This window comes from Notamacropus eugenii, chromosome 1, assembly GCF_028372415.1.
Source record: "Notamacropus eugenii isolate mMacEug1 chromosome 1, mMacEug1.pri_v2, whole genome shotgun sequence".
Taxonomy (NCBI): domain Eukaryota; kingdom Metazoa; phylum Chordata; class Mammalia; order Diprotodontia; family Macropodidae; genus Notamacropus; species Notamacropus eugenii.
In genome coordinates, this window is record NC_092872.1 from 310,842,644 (window position 1) to 310,865,662 (window position 23,019).

General features: G+C 44.1%; 1 protein-coding gene across 4 annotated transcripts in view; it reads left to right on the plus strand.

Annotated features, from left to right (window-relative positions):
- The window catches only part of ZFP36L1 (ZFP36 ring finger protein like 1), an 86,361-nt gene extending 64,612 nt beyond the window's left edge, over positions 1–21,749 (plus strand). For 2 of the 4 annotated variants that reach the window (XM_072629510.1, XM_072629509.1), the window contains exons 2-3: positions 10,988–11,260; positions 18,881–21,749. In XM_072629510.1, the coding sequence (XP_072485611.1) occupies positions 10,988–11,260; positions 18,881–19,840 (1,233 nt within the window). In that variant the 3' untranslated portion in view covers positions 19,841–21,749. Of the gene's footprint in view, positions 1–3,067; positions 3,175–10,987; positions 11,261–15,215; positions 16,191–18,880 lie in introns of those variants that run through there. The other 2 variants (XM_072629512.1, XM_072629511.1) reach the window with 2 other exon arrangements.
- The last annotated feature ends 1,270 nt before the right edge of the window (positions 21,750–23,019 follow it).

The window sequence follows — 23,019 nt, forward strand, 5'->3', positions numbered from 1 at the left end:
TATTTCTTGTTTGTTTCATCCCGAGCCTCAGCAGCTATAATAGCCCTTGACCTTTGGCAAATCTGTAAAACGGTATGTATACAGGGCACCTGGCATTGAATGAGAGGCATTCCTATTACCTTCAGGAAGCGTATAGTCTAGGGTAGCGTCAGACTAAAGGAAGAATTTAAACAGCCCAGGCTGGTATTTGTATCTGAATTTCCAAGACATCCTTAGTGTATTCTAGAGGCTTGGAAGCACTTGAAAAGCCAGAGGAAATGTGATGTCAAAAAGAGTGACAGTCTTAGAGTCATAAAGACCTGGGTTTGAACCTCCTTTCTGATACAACCAGCTATGGGACCACCTTAATCAATTTCCTGATCTGTAAAACAGGGATAATATTAGTTTCCTTATTTGCAAAATGAGTACTCTCCAGTTACTTCATCTGTAAAGCAGAGATAATACTAGCCAGTTTTTTCATCTGTAAAATGAGGATAATAATACTATCTAGTGGTCTCATCTGTGAAATGGGCAAAAATACCAGTTGCCTCATCTGTAAAAAAAAGGTATATTAACATCTTTAGTACCTACCTCAAAAGCGTTGTTATGAATGTCAGCTTTGCAAAGCTGACAACTGTTATTTACATGGTGCTTTGTTATTATTAATAATAATTATTGACACCCAGGGGACAGAAGCCCTTTTCCAGAAGCCTACTACTTTCCAGAGATCTACTCCTTCTAGAATATTTCATCGGGTCAGGGATCTGGTGTACCATGTCTCTGACTAAGCTTGACTGTGCCTATTCCCTATTCTGCCCTCTCTCTTCCCACGAACCACGTTTTATAAATATTTACACCCCCAAGCTGGCAAGAATCTCTCTCCAGCTGCTTCCCCAGGTCTCTGGGAGGGCTTGTTTTCTCACCAAGCAGCTGCAGGCAGATCTGGTTGCCTCTGACCAGACAAGGGGAGACGCTGGCTAGGGGGCCCACAAAGGCCCTCTAGATTTGAAGAGTATACATGAGTGGAAAAGTCTCCTGTAGGAAAGAAAACACAGGGATGCAAACAACCATCACCCAATCACAAAGGTTTTTCTGAGAATGATAATAGCAGCTGACATTTATTTAGTGTTTTAAGGTTTACGAATCACTTTATAAACATTACCTTGTTTTGGTCTCACAACAACCCTGGGAGGTGGGTGCCATCACTACCCTCATTTTACAGCTGAGAAAATGGAGGCAGGAAGTTAAGTGACTTGCCCAGGGTCACACAGCTAGTATCTCAAGCTGAATTTAAATTCAGGTCTTCCTGTCTTTAGGTCTACTGTGCCACTTTGCTCAGTCTTGAGAATGTAGAGTCTAAGTTGGATTGTATGAGGGAACTTCCTTCTAAATGAAGAGCTGCCTTGGATAGTCCTGAGGTACCCCTGTAGTAGAAAGGTAGACAGGGTACAGTGTGTGTGCACTGCTGTTGGAGTTTGGAGGGCTTGGGTTCAAATCCTGCCTCAGACAGTTCCTACCTGTATGACCTTGAACAAGTCACCTAAGTCTCTATGGGGCAGCTAGGTGGTGCAGTGGATAGAGCACCAGTGCAGGAGTCAGGAGGACCTGAGTTCAAATCTCACCTCAGACACTTGACATTCACTAGCTGGGGGACCTTGGGCAAGTCACTTAACCCCAACTGCCCCATCCTGGGTCATCTCCAGTCATCCTGATGAATGTCTGGTCATTGGATTCAGATGGCTCTGGAGGAGAAGTGAGGCTGGTCACCTGCACAGCCCTCCCTCACTCAAAACAAAGTCAAGTGCAAGTCATGTCATTATTTCACTGATGGAGTGGTCTTCTTCGGCAATGAAGGATGAACACACACCTAAGTCTCTATACTTGGGTTTCCTCATATGAAAAAATGAGAGAGTTCAATTTGAGGGCCTCCGATATCCCTTCTAGCTCTAATTCTACAATACTTTGATTGCTGTTGGTATTTGTCCTTCATTTTCAAAAAGGATCAATGACATCACAGGTGATGTCTTGACTTGCACATGAACTGGATTTAAGTGAGGCAGAGTTGTGCATTGTCCAAGCTGGCCACAAACCAGATCAGATAGCAGGCTTACCCTAAAAGAGAGACAACCTCCAGTTCAGTCCCCAGATCCCTCGAGACTCTTCATGATAGACAGATCCTATTTCCTCTTCTCCAGCCCTCCCCTTGTACCGCCTTTCCCCCATGACTGGACCAATACTGGGCACTTTCATCTGGTAGCAAGAAGGTTGGGTATTTCTTGTCTCCCCAACTTTCTTCTTTGCAGTATCAGAAAGTGGTGGAGCATCTTTCCCTTTCCAGGAAGGAAAGGGTCAAATCTTTCATTTCTTTGAAGCATGTACCCTTCTCTCTTCTCTCTCAATATTTCTTCTTTTTCTTTCTTTCCCCAACTCCATCTTATATTAATACAGCCAAGTCAACCAACTTCCAGCAATACATTTCTTTCTCTACCTATTCTTCTTATCTTAGAAGATAACTTTAAAGAGTATTGAAGTAAATGGAGATCAGAAGCAAAGTGTTGTTTTCTGCCTTCCTCACCCTTTCTTTTGGCTCAGTTTATCTCATGTAATGTGTTGTTGTTTGGTTGGGGAGGGGTGGAAATCATAATTAATATAACCAACCTAAAGCATGTTGAGCCCTCCACAAATACAGGACTTTAGACAAACAAGACAAAATGGTGTTTTTATTCCAACCATTCATTGTAGTCAAGGGAAGTTTGTGTGAAGGAAGTGATCTGCCAGGTGTGGGGAGCACCCAAGGATGTGACTCAGCCCGTTCACAAGCTGAAGAGGAAGGAGATGGGGTTAAAAAGCCCAGGACTTTTTACATGTTGCCCTGTAAAATATTCATTCTAAGTGGTGGCTTTCTGGGAGGGGGTGGGAATGGGAGGGTGGGGTAGGGGCTACAGGCACTAAGTGATGACAAGAGGCCAGCCCATCACACAGTGTGCAAGGGGGTGAAGGGGTCTGTAGTGAGCGAACAAAAGCCTCCTTTTCCTTCCCTACACACCCATGCCAGAAAGGAAGAAAACAGGAAGAAAAAAAATCACCCACACAGAGCAAAAGTCCTTGGTAGAAGCAGGATCAAGCAGAGCTACCGTGGAAGGTGCTTGTGTATGAGGAGATGGACGGGCTGGACTTTTCACACACGGCACTGGGGTATGTGTATGGAAAAAGGTGGGAAGCCACAACTCCGAAATGCAGCTGGAGGACATTCCTGCCTGCCTCCCCAACCCCAAATGGTACAACGAAACCCAAATAAAACCCTGACCTTGCAGATATTAATACTCCAGGGCAGGGGCTGGTGTGCAAGAAGGTTTTCCTCCCCAACACCCCCTCCCCCTTTTCTGTTTCTATAACTGGCTGAAACAAATTTAGCTGAGCAACCCCACCCGTCTGAAGGCCTAGGATTTCAGAGCAGCGGGGCTCCCTTACGTGAAAGCCCATGTTTTTCAGGAGCTTGTAACTTTGTATAAATTCCCTTGGGGGAATGGAATGCTTCAGATTTAAGAGGATTATTGCTCTGCAGGGACCATCCTTCCTAAGTGAATTCTTTGGCACAGGGTGGCCTGTGGAAAAGCCAATCTGGAAGAGCGAGTCAGCTTTCATTCACTTAGTCCTATCTATTTGTATGTTTTAATTTAAAAAATTTCTTTTTTTTAATCTACCTGTCCATGCTTCTCTAAGCCTGTGCCTTATTTATTATTAAAAGTAAAATAATAGTAGCTTAAATTTATATGTACTGCTTATAACCACCCTCTGAGATGAGCCGTCTAAAAATTATCCCCATTTTATAAGGGAGGAAACTGTGGATTAAGGAGTCGGTAAGGGACTGGCACACAGTCACAAATATGGTAAATGAAAAAGTCAAGACTTGAGCAGGTTTAATAGGAACATTGCCACCTTCAGTACTTATGGACCTACCTTACAAGGAGCTTGTGAGATGATGGGACGAGGTGTGTAAAGCACTCTGCATTCCTTAAACTGTTATGTTTAACAGTTATGTTATGTGTGTCTGTTGTCACTATTATTAAAAAAAAAAAAGATCTGAGCAGGTCTTCTAAATCCAAATACCTTATGTAAAGATCAAGGATCACTTATATCCAAATTTCTCTAGAAAGCATCACATCGAGGGCTACTGTACGTTAAACTGTGATGTTCAAGTCCCAGTGTCACAAATGGTCAATTTATGGACTAACACTGCCCTTGGAGGTGCCACACTTTACCAATAGGGAGTTATCTCTCACCCTCAACTTCCTAAGGATGTAATCCTTCTCCACATCCTCAGGACCTTACCTGCTAACTAGCAGAGCCCCTTTCTTTAGCCCCTTCTCCTTCTCACGGTTGGACTAAAGGCTCTGAAGAGCTAGTCTACCCACAGATATGGGTGAAATATAGCTCAGAAATTTGAGTCATAAATAACATTGTATCTATGGGGAAAATATGATTAGGGTTCCAAATAGTAGCCTGACAACAAAATATCTGGAATATAGCCCCTTGCTAAGTTGGAGACTGCTCCTATTTAGCGTCAAATACATAATTTTGTATAGGCCTCTCCTCTCATAGGAGAGAGTCAAGGAGTTCTGAAACATTTTTGTGTGTTTGGCAGTCTGGTGAAGGCTGTGGATCCCTCTCTTAGAGTAATGTTTATTGCATTCATAAGCAAAGGAAATGCTAAATTTCAGTTAGGTTAATAAAAAATAAAGATGTAATTTTTTCCCATCCAAATTTACAGATCCTCTGAAATCTGTCCATGGACTCCAGGCCATGAAACCCTTCTCTAGACCTTTCCCATCTCTCCTCTTCTGTCTTCTCTTGGCTTCAAAGATACTAAACTCCTGGTTCTCCTCCTTACCTGTATGACTTTTTCCTAATTGATCTCTTCCTTTGCAAGTTCATAAATGACCACCTCTCCTATAAATATGAATGTTCCCCAAGATGCTATCCCGGGCCCTCTTATTTCTCTATACCCTGGGACTTTGGTGATCTAAACCAGTTGTGTCAAATTTAAATAGAAACAGCAGTGAGGAGGGGACCACTAATCTGTACATAAGGATGTCTGTGGGTCACAGATTGACTTAGTTTTAAAATGCAATATTATCTGAGTTTTATTGTATTTTTATTCATTTTTTATAAACATGTCCCAATTACATTTTAATCTGATTCGGCAGCATTGTGTTTGACACTTCTCATCCAAATGGTTTCCATGAACCATAAGTTTAATGACCATCCAAATCTACATATCCAGCTCAAGTCCCTTGAATTCCACTTTTACATTGTCAGATGCTTTGTTAGATACATCACCTCAAATCTAGGAAGTTCAAAATGGAACTTCTCATCTCCTCCCCTAACTTGCTTCTCCCTCAAATTTCATTGTTTTTGTTGGGTGAACTATCATTCTTCTTGTTACCCAGGTTCAAAATCTTGGAGTCAGTCATCCTTGCCTATTTTCCCTCCTTTACCCTCCATATCTGATTAAATTCCAAATCTACTGTACTTGTGACAAGTACTACCCCAACATCTTTAGGATTCATTCTCTCCTAATTACTATCTTAATTTGGGCCCTCACTCTTTCTCACCTAGACTATTCAGCCTCTTCATATGTGTCCTTGCTTCTACTCTCTCCCCTTTTTCAATGATCACAGATGCCAAAATAATCTTCCTAATGAAGAGATCTGACTGTTGCTCCGCCGCCCAACCATCTTCTCAATAGAGAAGACTGCCTCAACATAAAATACAAAATCCATAGCCTAGCCTTTAAAGTCTTCTACAGTCTGGCCCTAACCTACTTTTCCAAACTTCTTTTCTGTATTCCCCCTCTAGCCCAGATATACTTGACTATAAGCTAGTCTTTGGACTTGACATCGGGCATCTCTGGTCTATCTACCTTTGCACAGACCTGTCCCTCATGCCTGGAAGGCATTCTCTTCTCACCTTTATCTCAGAACCTTTAGCTTCCTTTCTCAGCTAAAGTGCTAATTCCTAGGCAAAGCTGTTCCTGATTCTCTCCACCTAGTGTTAGAACTCTCTTTCCTCTAAAGACCTTATATTTACCTATATGAAGGATGTGCCCTCCCTTCCAAAAGAATGTAAGATAATAAGGGCAGTGCTTCGCAGTGGCTAGCACACTGCCTTATCTGTAGTAGGTATTTAATAAATGTTTGTTAAACTGCACTGCATTAAGAGCATAGGATCTTAGGCTACCTGGGGGGTTATAGACTGTATCTGGGCAGACTTTTAGGAATAAGAGAGGTGAACTAGAGCTAGGAGTTGTTGCACTTGAGGCAAGCAGCATAAGAGGTGCTCTCAATTTGGGCCAGCAGAGGGAGGCAAAGACTCCAATACAACATTGTGAGGCTTCTGCTAGAGGGAATGGACATGGGGAACAAGAGGAGCTGGGAAAGAAACTCACTCTAGTATACCCTCTGGTAGCTTTTTATTTTTATGAATTATTCTTGCCATCTAGGTGCTAGGATCTATTGTTTCTAAGTTGCTTAAGAACCACAAGTGCTGTCAGTATCCTCTAAATCTGATGCTCCAGGGCAAAGCCCCAGTTGCCCCACCCTAGTTACCGTTTTGTATAATAGAAAAGTGTGCCAAGATTGTGGGCATGTCTTTTTAACTCTGTAAGCTTTAGTTTCTTCATCTGCATTAATGAGGGGGCTGGACTAGCTGATCTCTAAGGTATAAAATTCTAGGATTTAGACATCTACTTTGAATAGTTTAGGACTCCTGCCTAGAGGTTGGCTTTTTGAGGTCACTTTCAAAGTCATTTAACATCTGACACTCAACTTCTTCTAGCTCTAAAATGAGGAAAATAATACTTGTACTATCTACTTCATGGGACTGTTGTTAGAAAAGAGCTTTGTAAATTACACAAGTATGTATCATTCTAATTTCTCTTTGCCTAATTCTTTTTTCACTAGTAAAATGATCATGGGCCATGGCCTTTTCCACACTTTATAATTCCTATGGGACCCATTATGCCGTCATACCTTGCTTAAGAGTAGGATCTTTTTAAAAGGCCAAAAATACTTTTCATATGATGATTCCTGTGTTCTATATATATTAGAGGAATGAAAGAAGCATGATAACTCCATTTTGGAAAGGACCTCAGATGCTGTCTGATCCAACTTGAACCAAAACACCAATTCCCTTTCCATCACAACTGGCCAATGGTCACCTTGTCAAAGTCGAGGGACTCTGCTTGCTTACTTGAGGGAGAACCCACTATCTTCTGAGGCTGCCTATTACTTTTAGGTAGCTGTAATTATTTAGAAAGTTTTTGGATTCCTTCACCTCCCCCCCTTATATCAAGGTAATATTTCACTTTGCAACATATGTGTCTCTTTGCAAGTAGATGATGCAGTTAACAGAGCCCTGGGCTCATAAGACCGGATTTACAATACTCCAGATGCTTGCTGTGTGACCCTGTGCAAGTCATCTAACCTCTGTATGCCTCAGTTTCCTACACTGTAAAATGCAAATAATAATAGCACCCATGTTAGAGTTCTTTAGAGGCTCAAATGAAGTAATACTTGTAAAGTGCCTGTCTTGTTCCCTTCCTCTCTGTAATTTTTAACCCTTTGCTCCTAGTTCTATACTCTCTAGGGTCAAGCAGAATAAGTTTAATCCCTTTTCTAGATGATATACCTTCAATTACTTTAAGAAAGTTATCCTGTCTCTTCTAAGGCTGCTTCTTCTTTAAGGTTAAATAAAAATCCTTAGGTGGTATTGTCTTGAAGCTGTTCAAAATCCTCGTTGTTCTTCAGTTAAGTTTCAGTCATGTCTGACTTTTCATGACCCCATTTGGACTTTTCGTGGCAAAGACACTGGAGAGGTTTGCCATTTCCTTCTCCAGCTGATTTTACAGATGAGGAAACTAAGACAAGCAGAGCTAAGTGACTTGCCCAGGGTCACACAACTTGTAAATATCTGAGGCCAGATTTGAACTCATGAAGATGAGGAATCTTCCTCACTCCACTCCAAGCATTCTGTCCCCTGTGCCATCTAGCTGCCCATCTCTGGATGCAAATAATTTTATCAGTGTCCTTCCTAAAATGTGACACTTAAAATTGAATATGATATTCCAAGAGCAGTCTGACCAGGACAGACTGACCAGTACAGTGGAACTGTCACCTTCCTAGTCTTACTGAAGTATTTCTTTAAAAACCAGATAGACTTCAGTGTGAAAAGTAGGAAACAAAAGGGAAGAATGACCACTTGAACACTTTGAATTAAAGCAAAAACAAATTTGAAGCTATTTCAGAAGAGTTGGATATTCTGAGAAAGGAAGCACTGCTCTCACCCTTCAAGAATAACAAGGAAACAAATTCGAGATCAGAGAAAGAAGACACTGGTTGTAGTGGATGATTTCCTATTAAAGGGATATTCAGTTAGCTACTTGCTGACCTGATAATGGGAACATCTGCTGTCTTCCTAGGGTACTTATCCAAGAGATGACAGAGACCCTTCCGAGATTTGTTGGAAGACATGTACACTACTCACTTCTGGTGAATTGTGTGGGAACAAAACTTGGGCAAGAAACTGATGACCTTAGGGGTACAGGTGGTGCCTTTCATCACTACTAATCATCAGAGGCAAAGGATTCAGAAAAGTGAACAGCAGGTTAAGAAGCTAGAATCTGAGAGAGATTTGAATTTCTGGACCATGGCTTAAAATGTAGATTCCTGGTCAGGGATGGAGTCTATCTAATGAGGAATGGTAAGGATGTGTTTTCTGAGAGGCTTGAAAATCTAATCAAAAGGGTTTTAGATTTTGGGGAAAAATACCATTTAACCAACCCTAAATGATACAACTAAGAAAGCATACCAGTGGTGTCAAATTGTAAACAGGAAGAAATGGGGCCACTAAACCATATATAAGGATCTCTGTTACCCATGTTGGCTTAGAAAACCACACAAATCTATATTCTATTGAATATTTATATAATTTGCTAAGTACCTCTCAATTATATTTTAAGCTGGTTCTTCCACACTCAGGAATGTTTGACCTTGTATTTGACCCTTTTTCTCTAGACCCTGAGACCTTTATCTGGCAAGAATGCCTCTTTGAGTTTCAGAATCAAGCAGAGTGATGAGCTGGATGTGAACAGATCCTAGATGCATTTACTGAACCAATCAAAGGTGTAAACTAGGTGCAAATAAACTTTTAAATAAAATTAATAGCATTTATTAATCATATCTGTCAGGCATTGTATTAAGCACTGGAGACACAAAGGAAGGCAAAAAACAGAAACAAAACCTACCACCACCAAAACCCAGGGCCTGACCTCAAGGAGTTCACACTCTAGTGGAGGAGATAATTATGTGCATAAAATATATATACAGGATAACTCAATTATACATATATATGATAAATTAGAATGAAATTTGAAATTAATTAAGTGCTTGTAGCCATTGGATGAAATCAGATAACAACACACTGAAAATATATTGGAATTGGTGGAAAGAATTAGATATACCCATAACCAGATGGTAGCAAGAATGGGGAGAGACTCCTCTTTGATCAGGAAATGACCTTGCGAACCTTAGTTTGTATTTCCAATGGGTGTTTGTAGCAATATCCTTACTGGTGGCTGATGGCAACTTCAGCACTAGGAGCTCAGAGAAAAAGTAAAGGCAAATGTCATACTGAGAAAAGGGAGTTTCAGTGGGCACCAACTTGGAGCAATACCAGAGAGCTAAACCTATGAATTACCACTTTGCCGAACATGTCTTCTAAGCTGGAGCCCACTTTCCCCTGGATTCTGCATGTACTTATGAGACAGTGTGTTCCAGATATGTGGAGAGAATGTTTTTGTATCAATTATTCTTATAATACTCTATTAATAAATCCCCCTTTCTAAAAGCTAAACAAAAGTTTGGCTGGGTGATAATCTGAGGTGGGCATATTGACTGGAGGGGCTCATGAGTCATAATTACCTCTAAAACTCTCTGAAGACCCAACCTGTTGAGAAGTAGCCCAGAGGTGGGCAGTAAATGCTTCCTGAGATCCTTTTAAGAATTGTATGCATTGATATTCACTTTCCATTATGTGCCAACAATGCACTGTTTCTTTTTCAGTGTTCTATGATGCGAGATTCAAAATTCAAATTCACCAAACACTTATATGATGCAAAAGTCAATTCTTGGTATAAGACTATCAAGACTATCCCAAGGTCTGGATTCAATTTTACCTTCATTTAGAATGACTTCTCATTTATCTGACACAGTAAGAGGAAATGTCAATTAATTCTGCAGAACCACTCCTTCTACCTTAAACTATTTCAAGTCTGTCACTCAGAGAATGGTTGGATATCAGACCTAAAAAAGCCAGGATAAAGTGTTTGAATGCTATCTTCCCATTCATCACTTTTCATAATTTTTAAGACCTGGTCATATCATGTTTTCACATTTGACCAAATAGATGAAGTCCTGGAAACTGGTAGCTCCATTTACAGAAATCTGATTTTTGCTTTCAATACACTAAGAAGACCTGACTTTAAAAGAAGTCTATGCTGAAGAACCCTTTTGTAAAGTGTAGTAGAAGGGTGAATTTAACTGAAACACAGAAGCACATATTTAGACCTGGAAAAGAACTGCAGTATCATCTAGTCTAACCACCTTATTTGACCAGTGAAGAAACTGTGGCCCAGAGAAAGGTTCAGTGAGTTGCCCAAGGTCACCCAACTAGTCAGTGGTAAAGGCATGACTGGAAGACAGTTTCTCTGATTCCAAATCCAGCCATCTTTCCACCTGGACTATCACCAACTAGGCCTTAGGACCACTAGGAAGTCATTTAACCTCATCTATCAAAATCAAAGGTTTCCTAAGGTCTTTTTCTATCTTTGCCTTTCTTTGAAATTATCTGTGAATACCTTTCCCAATGTTCCCCAAACTTTCTTTTATTGATTAATCTGGAATTTTCATAATGCCTTGACAGTTTTGCCTTTAATAAATTTATTTTTTAGTTAGAAACATCCCTGCTGTTGCCAGAGAGAGAAGATGGTTCTGTGGGTGGACACTTGAGGAGAGTTGAAAACCAAGGTGCCAGAGGAAGAAGGCAGTGCAGGTCACCCTCTCTGGCTGGTACGCTGACTTGCCTCACCCTTAAATACAGCCACCAACTTGATCACGTGCTTCCAGCATCCACTACAGACTACATAGCCGAGGCCTGGCAGCTCTCAGCTTCTCTCTGCAGGAACAGTCGGCTTCCCCTGAGGTCCCTGACCCCATTTATGCAAGTGAGTAATTTTGCTACTTTTTTTTTTTAATGAGCCATTACTGACTTCTTTTCCTGGTGGCACCAAGGAGATACACGTAAAAACAAACTGAACAAGCCCAAACTTAAAAATAACTTGATACTCATGTCCCTAGACCAATTTTAGTGATGGGGGATGATTTTTCGAAGTCCCCAAGGTTCAGGCCTCTTAATCCCAGTTACTCCTTGCTGTGCATGAATCTGTTGCTAGGCGGGACACCTCCCGGCCAAAAACTGCAGTGCAAGGGAAGGAAAAAAGCCCAGACTTTTGGCTCAGAAAGAAAGAGTTAAAAAAAACAAGCAAGCAAGCAAACAAACAAACCGAATTCAAGACGTTTTAAAGTGGATGGACCGTAGGGGAGCTGGTGGTGTGACCTAGACCACTTAAACTCTGGGATCTGGACCTGGTTGCAGTTAAATTTCAGCCCTCCCTCCCATAGGCTCTTAAGCCCTCTTTACTCCTCCTCTCTCCTCCCTTCCTTCCTTATGGACAGCCCCTCTTGGGACCCTGTTGTCCCTGTGAGCTCGAGTGCAGCAGCAGGGGCTGGGAGGACCAGGTTAGCAAATGGTTAACACGAGTTTGCTTCCCTCCTGGACTCTGTAACCCTTGGAAAGTCCCTGAAATGACGTTTCCAACCCAACAATTAAAGAGGGTTTAATTATAGAGAGTAGCTCCCAGAGCTGGGAACAAACTCGGTCTGCCTAGCCAGTAAACAACTGCAGAGAGAGCCACATGCTGGGGGCTGCTTTCGGCTCTGGCTGCTGGTCTGGGCCAAGGTGGGGGTGGAGGAGGGCAGGGGGAGAGGAGAAGAAGGGGGATCCTTGAGTTGAAGGGAAGAGGAATAAGAAAATGGGGATATACCACTCATATTTGGAAAGTTTAAAGAAATTCGAAGAATAGGGTTTAAAATATTTTCTTTTTAATTCTGGATTGGATATAGTCTGTGGGCGTCTTTTCGTTTGGTTATTTTGGCTGGTCTTATGAACCAGAAGAGGAAAATGTGGCAGCAGCCAAGAGGAGAATTTTAAAGCCCAGTTCCTGAGGGCTGAAATGCATGGAAGAGGAAGTGGGAACAGGGGCCATTTGTTTTGAATGGGATCTCTTTTCTCTTATTTTCATCATTTTCTCTCCTCCCCAGCCCTCTTATCCCTTTCCCCTCCCCCCTGCACTCCCTTCCCTACCCCGCCCACCCCCTGATTCTACACTTTACTCTCCCCTCTTGGTCCCCCCTCCCTTCTTTGCTTCCCCCTCCCTTCCTCGCTTTCCCCCCTCCCTTCCTCGCTTTCCCCCCTCCCTTCCTCGCTTTCCCCCCTCCCTTCCTCGCTTTCCCCCCTCCCTTCCTCGCTTTCCCCCCTCCCTTCCTCGCTTTCCCCCCTCCCTTCCTCGCTTTCCCCCCTCCCTTCCTCGCTCCCCCCCTCCCTTCCTCGCTCCCCCCTCCCTTCCTCGCCCCCCCTCCCTTCCTCGCCCCCCCCTCCCTTCCTCGCCCCCCCCCTCCCTTCCTCGCCCCCCCCCTCCCTTCCTCGCCCCCCCCTCCCTTCCTCGCCCCCCCCTCCCTTCCTCGCCCCCCCCTCCCTTCCTCGCCCCCCCCTCCCTTCCTCGCCTCCCCCCTCCCTTCCTCGCCCCCCCTCCCTTCCTCGCCCCCCCCTCCCTTCCTCGCCCCCCCCTCCCTTCCTCGCCCCCCCCTCCCTTCCTCGCCTCCCCCCTCCCTTCCTCGCCCCCCCCTCCCTTCCTCGCCTCCCCCCTCCCTTCCTCGCCCCCCCCTCCCTTCCTCGCCCCCCCCTCCCTTCCTCGCCCCCCCCTCCCTTCCTCGCTCCCCCCCCCCTTCCTCGCTCCCCCCTCCCTTCCTCGCTCCCCCCTCCCTTCCTCGCTCCCCCCTCCCTTCCTCGCTCCCCCCTCCCTTCCTCGCTCCCCCCTCCCTTCCTCGCTCCCCCCCCCTTCCTCGCTCCCCCCCCCCTTCCTCGCTCCCCCCTCCCTTCCTCGCTCCCCCCTCCCTTCCTCGCTCCCCCCTCCCTTCCTCGCTCCCCCCTCCCTTCCTCGCTCCCCCCTCCCTTCCTCGCTTCCCTCTCTCCTTCCTCCTTTCCCGTCTCCCTCAGCTGTGTCCTACATGCCCCTGGAGGTGAGGGCTGGTCCTGCGGAGTTAAGGACGTGTTTCAGAGAGGGGAGGAGGCGAGCTCAGCCAGGATGAGTTCAGTCCGAAATAGCCTCACATCAGGACTCATACCAGCCTCGTGGTCTTAATGTGCAACCTACTTTGTGTATTGAAATCTGGAACTCATTACTTCATCACTAAGTAACTTTATGAAATAAAAACTTATTCTTACCCCCAGACTTTACAAACTTCCCTCCACCCTCTTCTCGAATTAGGGGGGAAGCATAAGTTTAGGAATAGACAAATTCTTTAAAAAAAAACAAAACAAAAACCCGAACCTTAATGATTTAAATTAATGTGGATGTGAGTTATTTCCTTTTCGGGAGCTTGCCAAATTTAAGTAAAAATTGGAAAAGGGGAGGGGAGTAGATCCACAGGAGACAGTTGCCCTGGGGGAGGGCGAGGGAAAGGCAGTTGTGTTAAAAATATTCGTCAAAGTACAGAAACATGAAGTTTGCCCGGAGTGTGAGAATAACTTCACATTTATGGCCACCTTGTATTACTTTATAACCTTCAAAGCTGGGGAGGATTTTATTTCTAAAGCTTAATTTTTTAAGTCGCTAGGGCTATTGGCATTTTTAAAAAAAATAAAATATGGAACCTCTTTAAATGTGTGTGAAGGTGGGGAGAATAAGGCGAGTTCTACTTTGCCTTTCGTACGATAAACGTGCTTCTAATCGGGTGACCTAATTACATCGCAATGGAAAATGCACTTAGGCACACACAAACACACACTGGGTTTCATAATAAGATTGAGCAGTTAAAAGTGTTGTGGAATAAACATCTGAGTCGGGTGGAAGGGTTTTACTGTAACAAGATGGCAAAGGGCTCATGGAAACGGAGAAGAAAAACACCCCAGAGAAGGTCGTTTCGGTCTCTCTCTTCCATTCCAAAACTTGCCAGGGCGGGGGAAGCAAGTAGCCATCAGTCATTGAACGAACGAGTGCCTACTATGCGCCAAGCAGGCTCTGAGCTTCAACCCCAAGGGATAAAACATTAGCCACCAGTGGCTTTTTTTTTAAGTTTAAAAAGAACAAGTTTCGGCCTGAGAGCCCCAAGTTCTTCCCGTCCCGCCAAAACAGCAGAAGAAAACACCCAGAGTGAAACCAAGCCTAGAAGGGACCGAAAAGCCATCTGTTGCATTCAATTGGGCTCAGTGCATTCAATTGGGCTCAGTTGGGGGGGGGGGGTGCAGTGGAGGGGGGACGGACTCAAATCCAGTGGAAGAGACAGGGGAATGCTCTCTCCTTCCTTTCCCCAAACTCAGTTTCTAAAAGAACAATTTAACCTCAGGTTTGGGGGGGAGGGGAGACCAAGGGGAAAAGGGAGGGTTTGGTCATGGACTACTATGGACGTTTGGGGGGGTCTGCAAGGAGGGAGGGTTTAGTGAAGGATTTAGGATTGTCTTTGCTAGGAATCCTTGGAGGAGAGAGGAGAAAGTGAAAAGAAATCATTTTGTCCGTTAAAAAGAGAGGAGAAGAAAGAAGTAGTTGTTGCTGGAGGCAAAAGACCTAGAGGGGTGGTCGTTTTTCTCGCAAACTCCCCAAGCGAGAGGCGGCATCCCGTAAAACCTGGCGGCTGGAGGGCAGAGGCATGCGGGCTCGAATCGTGCCATCCGCCCCGGGACCCCGGCGGGGCGGCCGCCGAGTCATTCTGAAGAGGCGGAAAGAAAAAGAAAAACTTCCCTGGGTTCCTATCCATCCCCCCCCCCCCCATGCACCCCATGGCCCTGCCTCTAAAGAGACGTCTTAACTTTAAAAATCCCTTTTTTTAAACAAAAAGGGGAAGGGGGAGGACAGTAAAGGGGAAAGAAGGGAGCAAAGTGAGGGCGACTTTTTAGGTTTTAAAATGAGAGCTAATTAAAAAACTTGCCTGGGTTCCTATAGATCCCCCCTCTCCTCCCCGCCGCCTCTGAGAAAACTTTAAAAAAGCTCGTGGAAGCGTCTAACCTTTTAAAATAATCTCTCTCCTTTTACAAAATGGGGGAGAAGGAAGAAACTGAAGTGCGGACAAGAACTTTTTAGGTCTTAAAATGAGACCTAATTATAAAAAAAAAAAAATTAGTGCAGAACTTGCAAAGACCCGATTCAGATCTCAGCAAAAAAAGAGAAAGTTGATACTGCCTTCCAGAAAAGAAGAAAAAAAAGTGGGTGGAATAAATGTGATGTCACGGATCACATTCAGATACTGACAAAAGAAAAAAAAAACTTGTCCATTTCTCAATCCTCCCCCCTCCCCCCTTTTTTTAACTCTAGGTGCGTTTAAAACGTACATGCGGCAAAGGGAGTGAACTCTCAACTTTTCCTCTTAAAAAAAAGTTGTTCGGCTTAAGTGTGGTTTTTTTTTCTTTCCTTTTCTCCCCTCCCCATTCTTTCTTTCGAAAGTTTTTTTTCCCTCTCTTTCCCCTGCGTTTGACCGCATGGCTGATTCAACCTCGTTGTCAATCAACTTTTTTTTCCTCCTCTTCCTCATTTAAATGAGTTTAAAGCTCCTCCTCCAGCTAGCAAGTCCTGAAACTTTATAAATTGGGCCTTAAAAGCTCAGCAGCCTGGGAGAGTCTAAAAGCCGAGGGGGTGGTTGGAACTTGGAGTGAGAGAACTCCAGAACCCAGAGAAACTGGAGGCTGTGCCTTACCAACACTGTGATTCTTTTTTAAAAAATTATATATATATATTTTGCCCCCCTCCCCTTATTTGAACTTCGAAGATGACCACAGCTCTGGTGTCTGCAACCATCTTCGACTTGAGCGAAGTTTTATGCAAGGTAAACCGGGTCAAAAGCGTTTGTTTTTTTTCCAATTTAAACTTTTGCTTGAAAACAAAACCTTTAGCTCCTGGTAAGTGGGAGGAGGGATAGGTAGGCAAGATTTTTTCTATCCTCTTATTACCCTTTGCCTTCTACTTACAACTTGTAGAAGATCTTTTGCCTTTTTTGTTGTTTAAAAGTTCAGGAAAAAAATTAGAATGGGATTTTAAAAAACAGTTCTGTCGGGGGTGGGGGGAATCTGCAGTTGTCCGGTTACTTTTCTCTGCAGATGGTCAAAGACTTTTGGAAACGGTTTTTTTGTGTAATTCTGCATTCGTTTCACAAGAAGTTCAAAGTACATTTCTGCGGCTCCGTTTCCCCCCCCCTTTCACCCGACCCCCTAAAATGGCTTTCTCTGATTTGTAATTCTTGTCAACCTTGGATTTACTTTCTTTTTAATGTCTTATAAAATTTGAGAATCGATTCCGTTTGAATTGTTTTTCCTAAAGGAGAGTCTGGTCGTCTTGGGGGTGGCAAGAAGGTTTGTTGGGGGGGGGGGGAAGATTGTTAAGATTGGATCAGAAAGGATATTGCAAAACGAATTTGCAGGGGAGTTTTGTGTTTATGTTAGTCGGAATGCCCCTGCAGAGAAAATATGCGACTTTGCGGACTTTTCATTTGGGTAAATCTGACACTTTACGGGAGACAGGAAGGGGGAATGTAGGTACAGTGACTTTTGGGGATTGGGAGCTGGAGATATTTGCAACCTAGAAATCTGTTTGAATTGTGTGTCTTAAACGCTGGTTAATTTCTTACATTGGAGGATCATTGTGGCAAATATGTATCTCTTTCAAGAAGTTTCTGTAGACTTCCAGAAGTTGAGTTGGATAGGACCTTAGACATTATCTAATCTGAAGAAGTGAAGGTGGTTTTAACAGTTAAAAAGTTTGGAGTGGGGAATATGTGGGAAAGCAGTTAGTGTATGTAGCAACTGGCTGACGTGTTTAAAGTTTTCTTTCTTGAGCTGAATCCTGGGTCCCCCTCCCCCCCATTTGAAAGGGTGAAGTTGCTCAGCCACTTTTAATTGCTAAAGTGTTTTGACTACATTTTAAACACGTCTGGTCTTGTTTGTTGTAACTTTTCCCAATTTGCTCCTGCTGTCGGTTGCTGCTCCCACGGCTGCAGCTAGAAGTGCAAGGAATTGCTAGGAGTTGAACACACGCACACACACACGCACACTTTTCCGCCTTTCTTGCAGCTCTCCCTCTTCCCCCGTGTTGCTTTTAGCCACCTGGGAACTTTTCTCTTCAATCCTTCTTTGATGTGATTGTCTCCCCCCCACAACCCCCCCTTTTCCCCTCCCCCTTCTCTTTCTAAATGAGCCCCATTGTTGGAAACCCAGCTCTCAGCTCTGCAGCCGTAATGGCTTTGGCCGGGTTGGTTGTGCATGGGGGCTCGCCTTTATTGCTAGCCGCTGACCTGAAGGGGCAAACGTTGAATTTGCACTGTGACACCCACATGGCTCTGAGAGCCCAGCTCCCCTTCCCCTTTCAAATTTTGGGTATATTTTTCAACAGGTGTGACTTGAGGGAAGTGAATTTGTTTGAGGTAGAAGCTTGTCTGTGGTTCTCCCCCTCCCCTCCCCCCCCCCAGGATAGAGGAAAGGAAGAGGAAAGGAGGGGGGCGAGACTTGAGATTGAGACTTTTTTTTTTGCTTTTTTTCCCCTTTCCATCTGCAGCTTTCCTCCAAAGATTAAACACTGGTGCTCTTATCCTGCCCTGTTTTTGCATGCAGCCAAAAGACTAATTGCAATGGAATCCTCACAGGGTTGGGGGTGGGCAGAGGAAGGGGTGGTGGTGATGTAGAACTATGATGGAAGATATTCAGGACAAGAGCGTGTCTACAGATTATCAATGAGTTTATTTCCCTCGATACCCTTCCCCACCAACCTCCACCACCCCTCCTGTATTTTGATACCTGGCTAGTCAGTCTCTAGAAGCGGAGAGTTAATGAAGTCTAGAGAACCGATTTATGAGGAAAGGAAGAAACTGAAGGATCTTTTAGGCCAAATTACAGGAGAAAAAGAGAACAGGCAGCAGGGGGGGTGGGGTCTGGCAGCAAAGACTGATGAGGGGTAAAGGGGAACATAACTGCTTGGTTGCTTCCTCTAAGACTTTTAGGGGGCACTCAAGGAATCTGGGTTCCTTTGGGAAGGTCTCAAGTCTCTCTGGGGTGCTAAACAGGTTGCATTTTGATGAAATAAGGAGGCAATTTGGGGGGGTGGCTGTTTTAGTGGCAGTGGGTGTGGCAGGGAAACATTGCTAGAGTTGGGGAGGAGAGAGAGAATATGATATTTTTGCCAGTAGGGATTGTTTCATTCTTTGTACTTGAGTCTCCAGCACTTAATAAATACTTTTTGTTTGTTGCTTTAGGCTCACGGCCTCAGGTGAGGACTGTATAGAAACTTAGAAAGACTGTGTTAGGAGTGAGAAAGTGCATTTGCTCAGAGCAGATTAAGAGATAATTAGAGGGACTGGCTGAGAGGATAGTTTGGGTACCTGTACTAAGGAGGAAAGGAAAAGGGAAGGGGTGTTTGCTGGAAAGTTGGGGTATGCTGTGCTTTTGGCAGAAACCAGTTGCCTCCCTCTGTTATCTCATTTCTTCTTGTTTTTTTCTCTCCCTCTCTTCTCCCTCTTCTCCCATACAGAATAACAAGATGCTCAACTACAGCCCCTCCAGCCCAGGGGGCTGCCTGCTGGACAGGAAGGCAGTGGGCACCCCAGCAGGTGGGGGTTTTCCCCGGAGGCACTCGGTCACCTTGCCCAGCTCCAAGTTCCACCAGAACCAGCTCCTGAGCAGCCTGAAGGCAGGGGAGCCATCCCAGGCTCTCAGTTCCAGGGACAGCCGCTTCAGGGACCGCTCCTTTTCAGAGGGGGGTGAGCGGCTCCTGCCTCCTCAGAAGCAGCCAGGGGGAGGCCAGGTCAACTCCAGCCGCTACAAGACAGAATTATGCCGCCCTTTCGAGGAGAACGGTGCCTGCAAGTATGGAGACAAGTGCCAGTTTGCCCATGGCATCCATGAGCTAAGAAGCCTCACCCGCCACCCCAAGTACAAAACAGAGCTGTGCCGTACCTTCCACACCATTGGCTTCTGCCCCTACGGCCCTCGATGCCACTTCATCCACAATGCTGAGGAGCGCAGGGCCTTGGCAGGGGGCCGGGACCCCTCTGCTGACCGTCCCCGCCTCCACCACAGCTTCAGTTTCTCTGGCTTTCCCAGTGCCGCCACCGCTGCTACCACGGGGCTGCTGGACAGCCCCACTTCTATCACCCCACCTCCCATCCTGAGCGCCGATGACCTCCTGGGCTCGCCCACCTTGCCCGATGGCGCCAACAACCCCTTTGCCTATTCCAGCCAGGAGCTGGCCAGCCTTTTTGCCCCCAGTATGGGGGTTCCTGGGGGTGGCTCCCCAACCACCTTCCTCTTCCGGCCCATGTCAGAATCCCCCCACATGTTTGACTCTCCCCCCAGCCCTCAGGACTCCCTCTCGGACCAGGAGGGCTACCTGAGCAGTTCCAGCAGTAGCCACAGTGGTTCAGACTCCCCTACCTTGGACAACTCAAGGCGCCTCCCCATCTTCAGCAGACTCTCCATCTCAGATGACTAACCAGGGCAGGGAGGGTTTCCCCCTTCCTATTTTCCCCTCAGTTCTCTCCCCTCTCCCAAATTCTGCCCTCATCAATTTCCCTACAACCCTTTCTACATTAACAAGGTTAAGCTCACCCCCTTTCCCCTAGCCTTGGAATACCCCCCCACTCATCGCCCCTTTTTTGTCCCACCTAACATAACGACAAGTCCATTTGTCTGTAGCCTTCTCTCTACTCCCTTCCCCCAATTCCTCATCAATTTTCTACCCCACTTTACATAAAAGACAAAAGTCCCAACTGTTGGTAGTTGCCTTTCTCTCTGGCTTAAGCCTTAAGTGCCAAATCACAAAAGCAAAAAGCAGTAACAGTTTACAAAAAACAACTTAGTGCCTTTAAACCTAACTTTTTTTTTCCACTGTGACTACATTACCTCTCTAGCTGCAGAGGGCACCAGTGGGCCTTCTTGACTTTGCCCTTTAGATGTAAAGGAGAAGGAGGGGTGGGAGGCTTTGGGGAGTGGAAAAGGATCTTTGAAATCAGCAGCTCCCTCCACTGGCCAGGAGAAACTGGACCTCTATTTCAGTGCCCCCTCTCCCCTCAGTCTTCTTCCCTTCCTCTCCCTGGGACAATTCCTACCAGGCCTGCTGCCTGTGGAAAATTGGCAGCATTTGAATCCTTTCCCCCTCCCATCCCTCCTATTCCCCTTGTTGACTAATCTTGCCTGGGTCTATGCAGGTCAGCAGGAAGGAAGGCTGAGAATGGACAAAGATTTGTGACATAAGTGGGACTTTAACGATTTAAAATTTTATTTTATTTTATGTTTTTTTTAGTGGGGAGGGAGGAAGGGAATGCTAGGTGGACCATGAGAGACTTTTGATTTTGGTGCTAAAAAGTTCCCCAGTATATATGTGACATCTATAAAAAGAAAAAAAAAAAAGGAGAAAGTATAAGGGGTGAGTGGTGAATGGTATTCATTCCATATACAATTTCTGTGTAAAACAATTTCCAGTAGAAGTAGCTATAATGGTTTTTGCTCTAGAGTACATTAAGTACGTTAGGACTATTGTTATAGCACTCACGCCATGCTTTTTTTTTCTGGGTTTTTAACTGTATAACTTTCAGAAATTGGAGAGCAAAAATTTTGCTTGTCACTGCACACAATATAAAAAAAAGCTTATTTAACTTATCAAAAAACGTATTTATTGCCAAACTATGCTTTTTTTTGTTAATTTTGTTCATATTTATCGGGATGACAAATCCATAGAATATATTCTTTTATGTTTAAATTATGATTCTTCCATATTAATCTTAAGATTGTGAAGTGTCTTTTTTTTCCTTTTTTTCCACAGTTTAATATATTATACTACAATGACATTTTTTTTGTAACTTTACACCTTTTGGTTATTTTATTTTAAAAAAAATGAAAAATTAATTTAAAAAAACGCAAAAAACTGTTGGATTATTTATTTTAGAAATTCCCCCTTGTGTTGGACTGCAAATTGAGTTTCTTTCTTTCTAGACCTTACACAGCTAGGACTTAGAATGTATGTAAAAGTTGTGGTAAAAAAATAAAATAAAACAGTAAAGAAGGAAAACAACTTTTTTTTTTTTTGTATAGCTTCTAAAAGGGAAAAAACAATGGCAACGAACAAAACCCTTGGACTTCCCATGTGCTACTCAAGACATTCTGAGCACAGATTTGTGATTCAGTATTCCAGGTCTGGAGTTTTCCAATATTAGTGTAAACAGAACTCAGACACACATACATACATACACAAAGATGAATGTAATTACTTTTTTCCTGTTACTGTTCACTACCGATGCTTTCTATTTCTTTTTCCTTTGTGTGAGTTTATTTAAAGAAAAATCTTTTTGTAACGACTGTTTGCAGTTTAGAAATCAATAAACCCCCAGGTTTTTTTCAAGAAACTTTGGCAGTGAAACTGGTTTTGTTTTTGCGTACACAAATGGCGCTTCTTAAATTTCTGGTATCTATTTTATCTACAATTCCTCCTGTGTCCAGTGAGAGAGGGCTTAGCCATATGAGTTCTCTCTCTTAATATTATTAATATTCTATGGTTAGAAAATCTCTGGGACTGATCTCCATCACTTTCCTTGCTGACACTAAGCAAGGGCTTCAAAGGTGGCGGGGTAGGGTTGTTGCCTGACCCCATGGGCTATGTGATCAATCAGTCGGAGGGTGGGAAGATGAGTCATATCTCACCTTCCCCATGAGCCAGCCATGAGAGTTGTATCTAATCCAGTCACGCTGACCCCCTTTCTCCCACTAGTATTACTCTAGTCAGCTCCTTCCATTGTTCTAGTTCCTAATCTCCTTTCTGAGCCAGGCATTGGACTTTCAGGGGAGTTAAGTTGCTATGCTACCTAGGTGGGCACCCATAGCTGCAACCATACAAATGGTATTGGGAGAATTTTCCTTTCCTCGTTGTCATACCACACCATTCCTTTGACCTTTCCCTGGACCTCCCCAGAGCTGTAACAGGTACCAAGGTGCTCCTTTGATCCAGGACTTGTCCTGTCTCCCTTTTCATTTTGGGCAGGGCATCATGAGTTGCATTTAGGCATGGATGGGTTGTGACAAATCACAGATCAAGTTATATTACCTTTTCACCTAAACTCTCCTAGATTTCCCTGTTACTGTCAAAGGTACCACCAGCCTTTTAGTCTCCCAAGTTCACAACTCGGTCATCTTTGAGTTCTCACTCTTCACCACATTTCAGGTCTGTTGGCAAATCTGTATCTCCATAAACATCAATCCCATTTGCTCCCTTTACCTACATAGCCCAGTGACCACCTCATTTGAACTAAATGGTCTTCCTGCCTCAATTTCCCCTGCAATTCACACAGCTCTCCAAGTGAAGTTTCTGAAAGTACAGGCCTACCCAATAAACTAATGGCTCCCTATTGACTCTAGACTTGATTAATCATTAGCTCATTGTTAACATTTACTTTTATACGTTATATAATTTATACAATAAAATACACAATTATGCAAATATCTATACAGTGATAAATTCACATTAGGCATGTGTTCAAACATTTTATGCTATTAGGGGTACAGAATCCAAAAAGTGGAGGTCATTTCACTAGAGATTTGACCTTTGTAATTTTGCCTTGTTCTTTTACACGATCTTGGTGTTCCAGAGATATTTTTCCAATCCAGGGGGAGTAAGGGGGG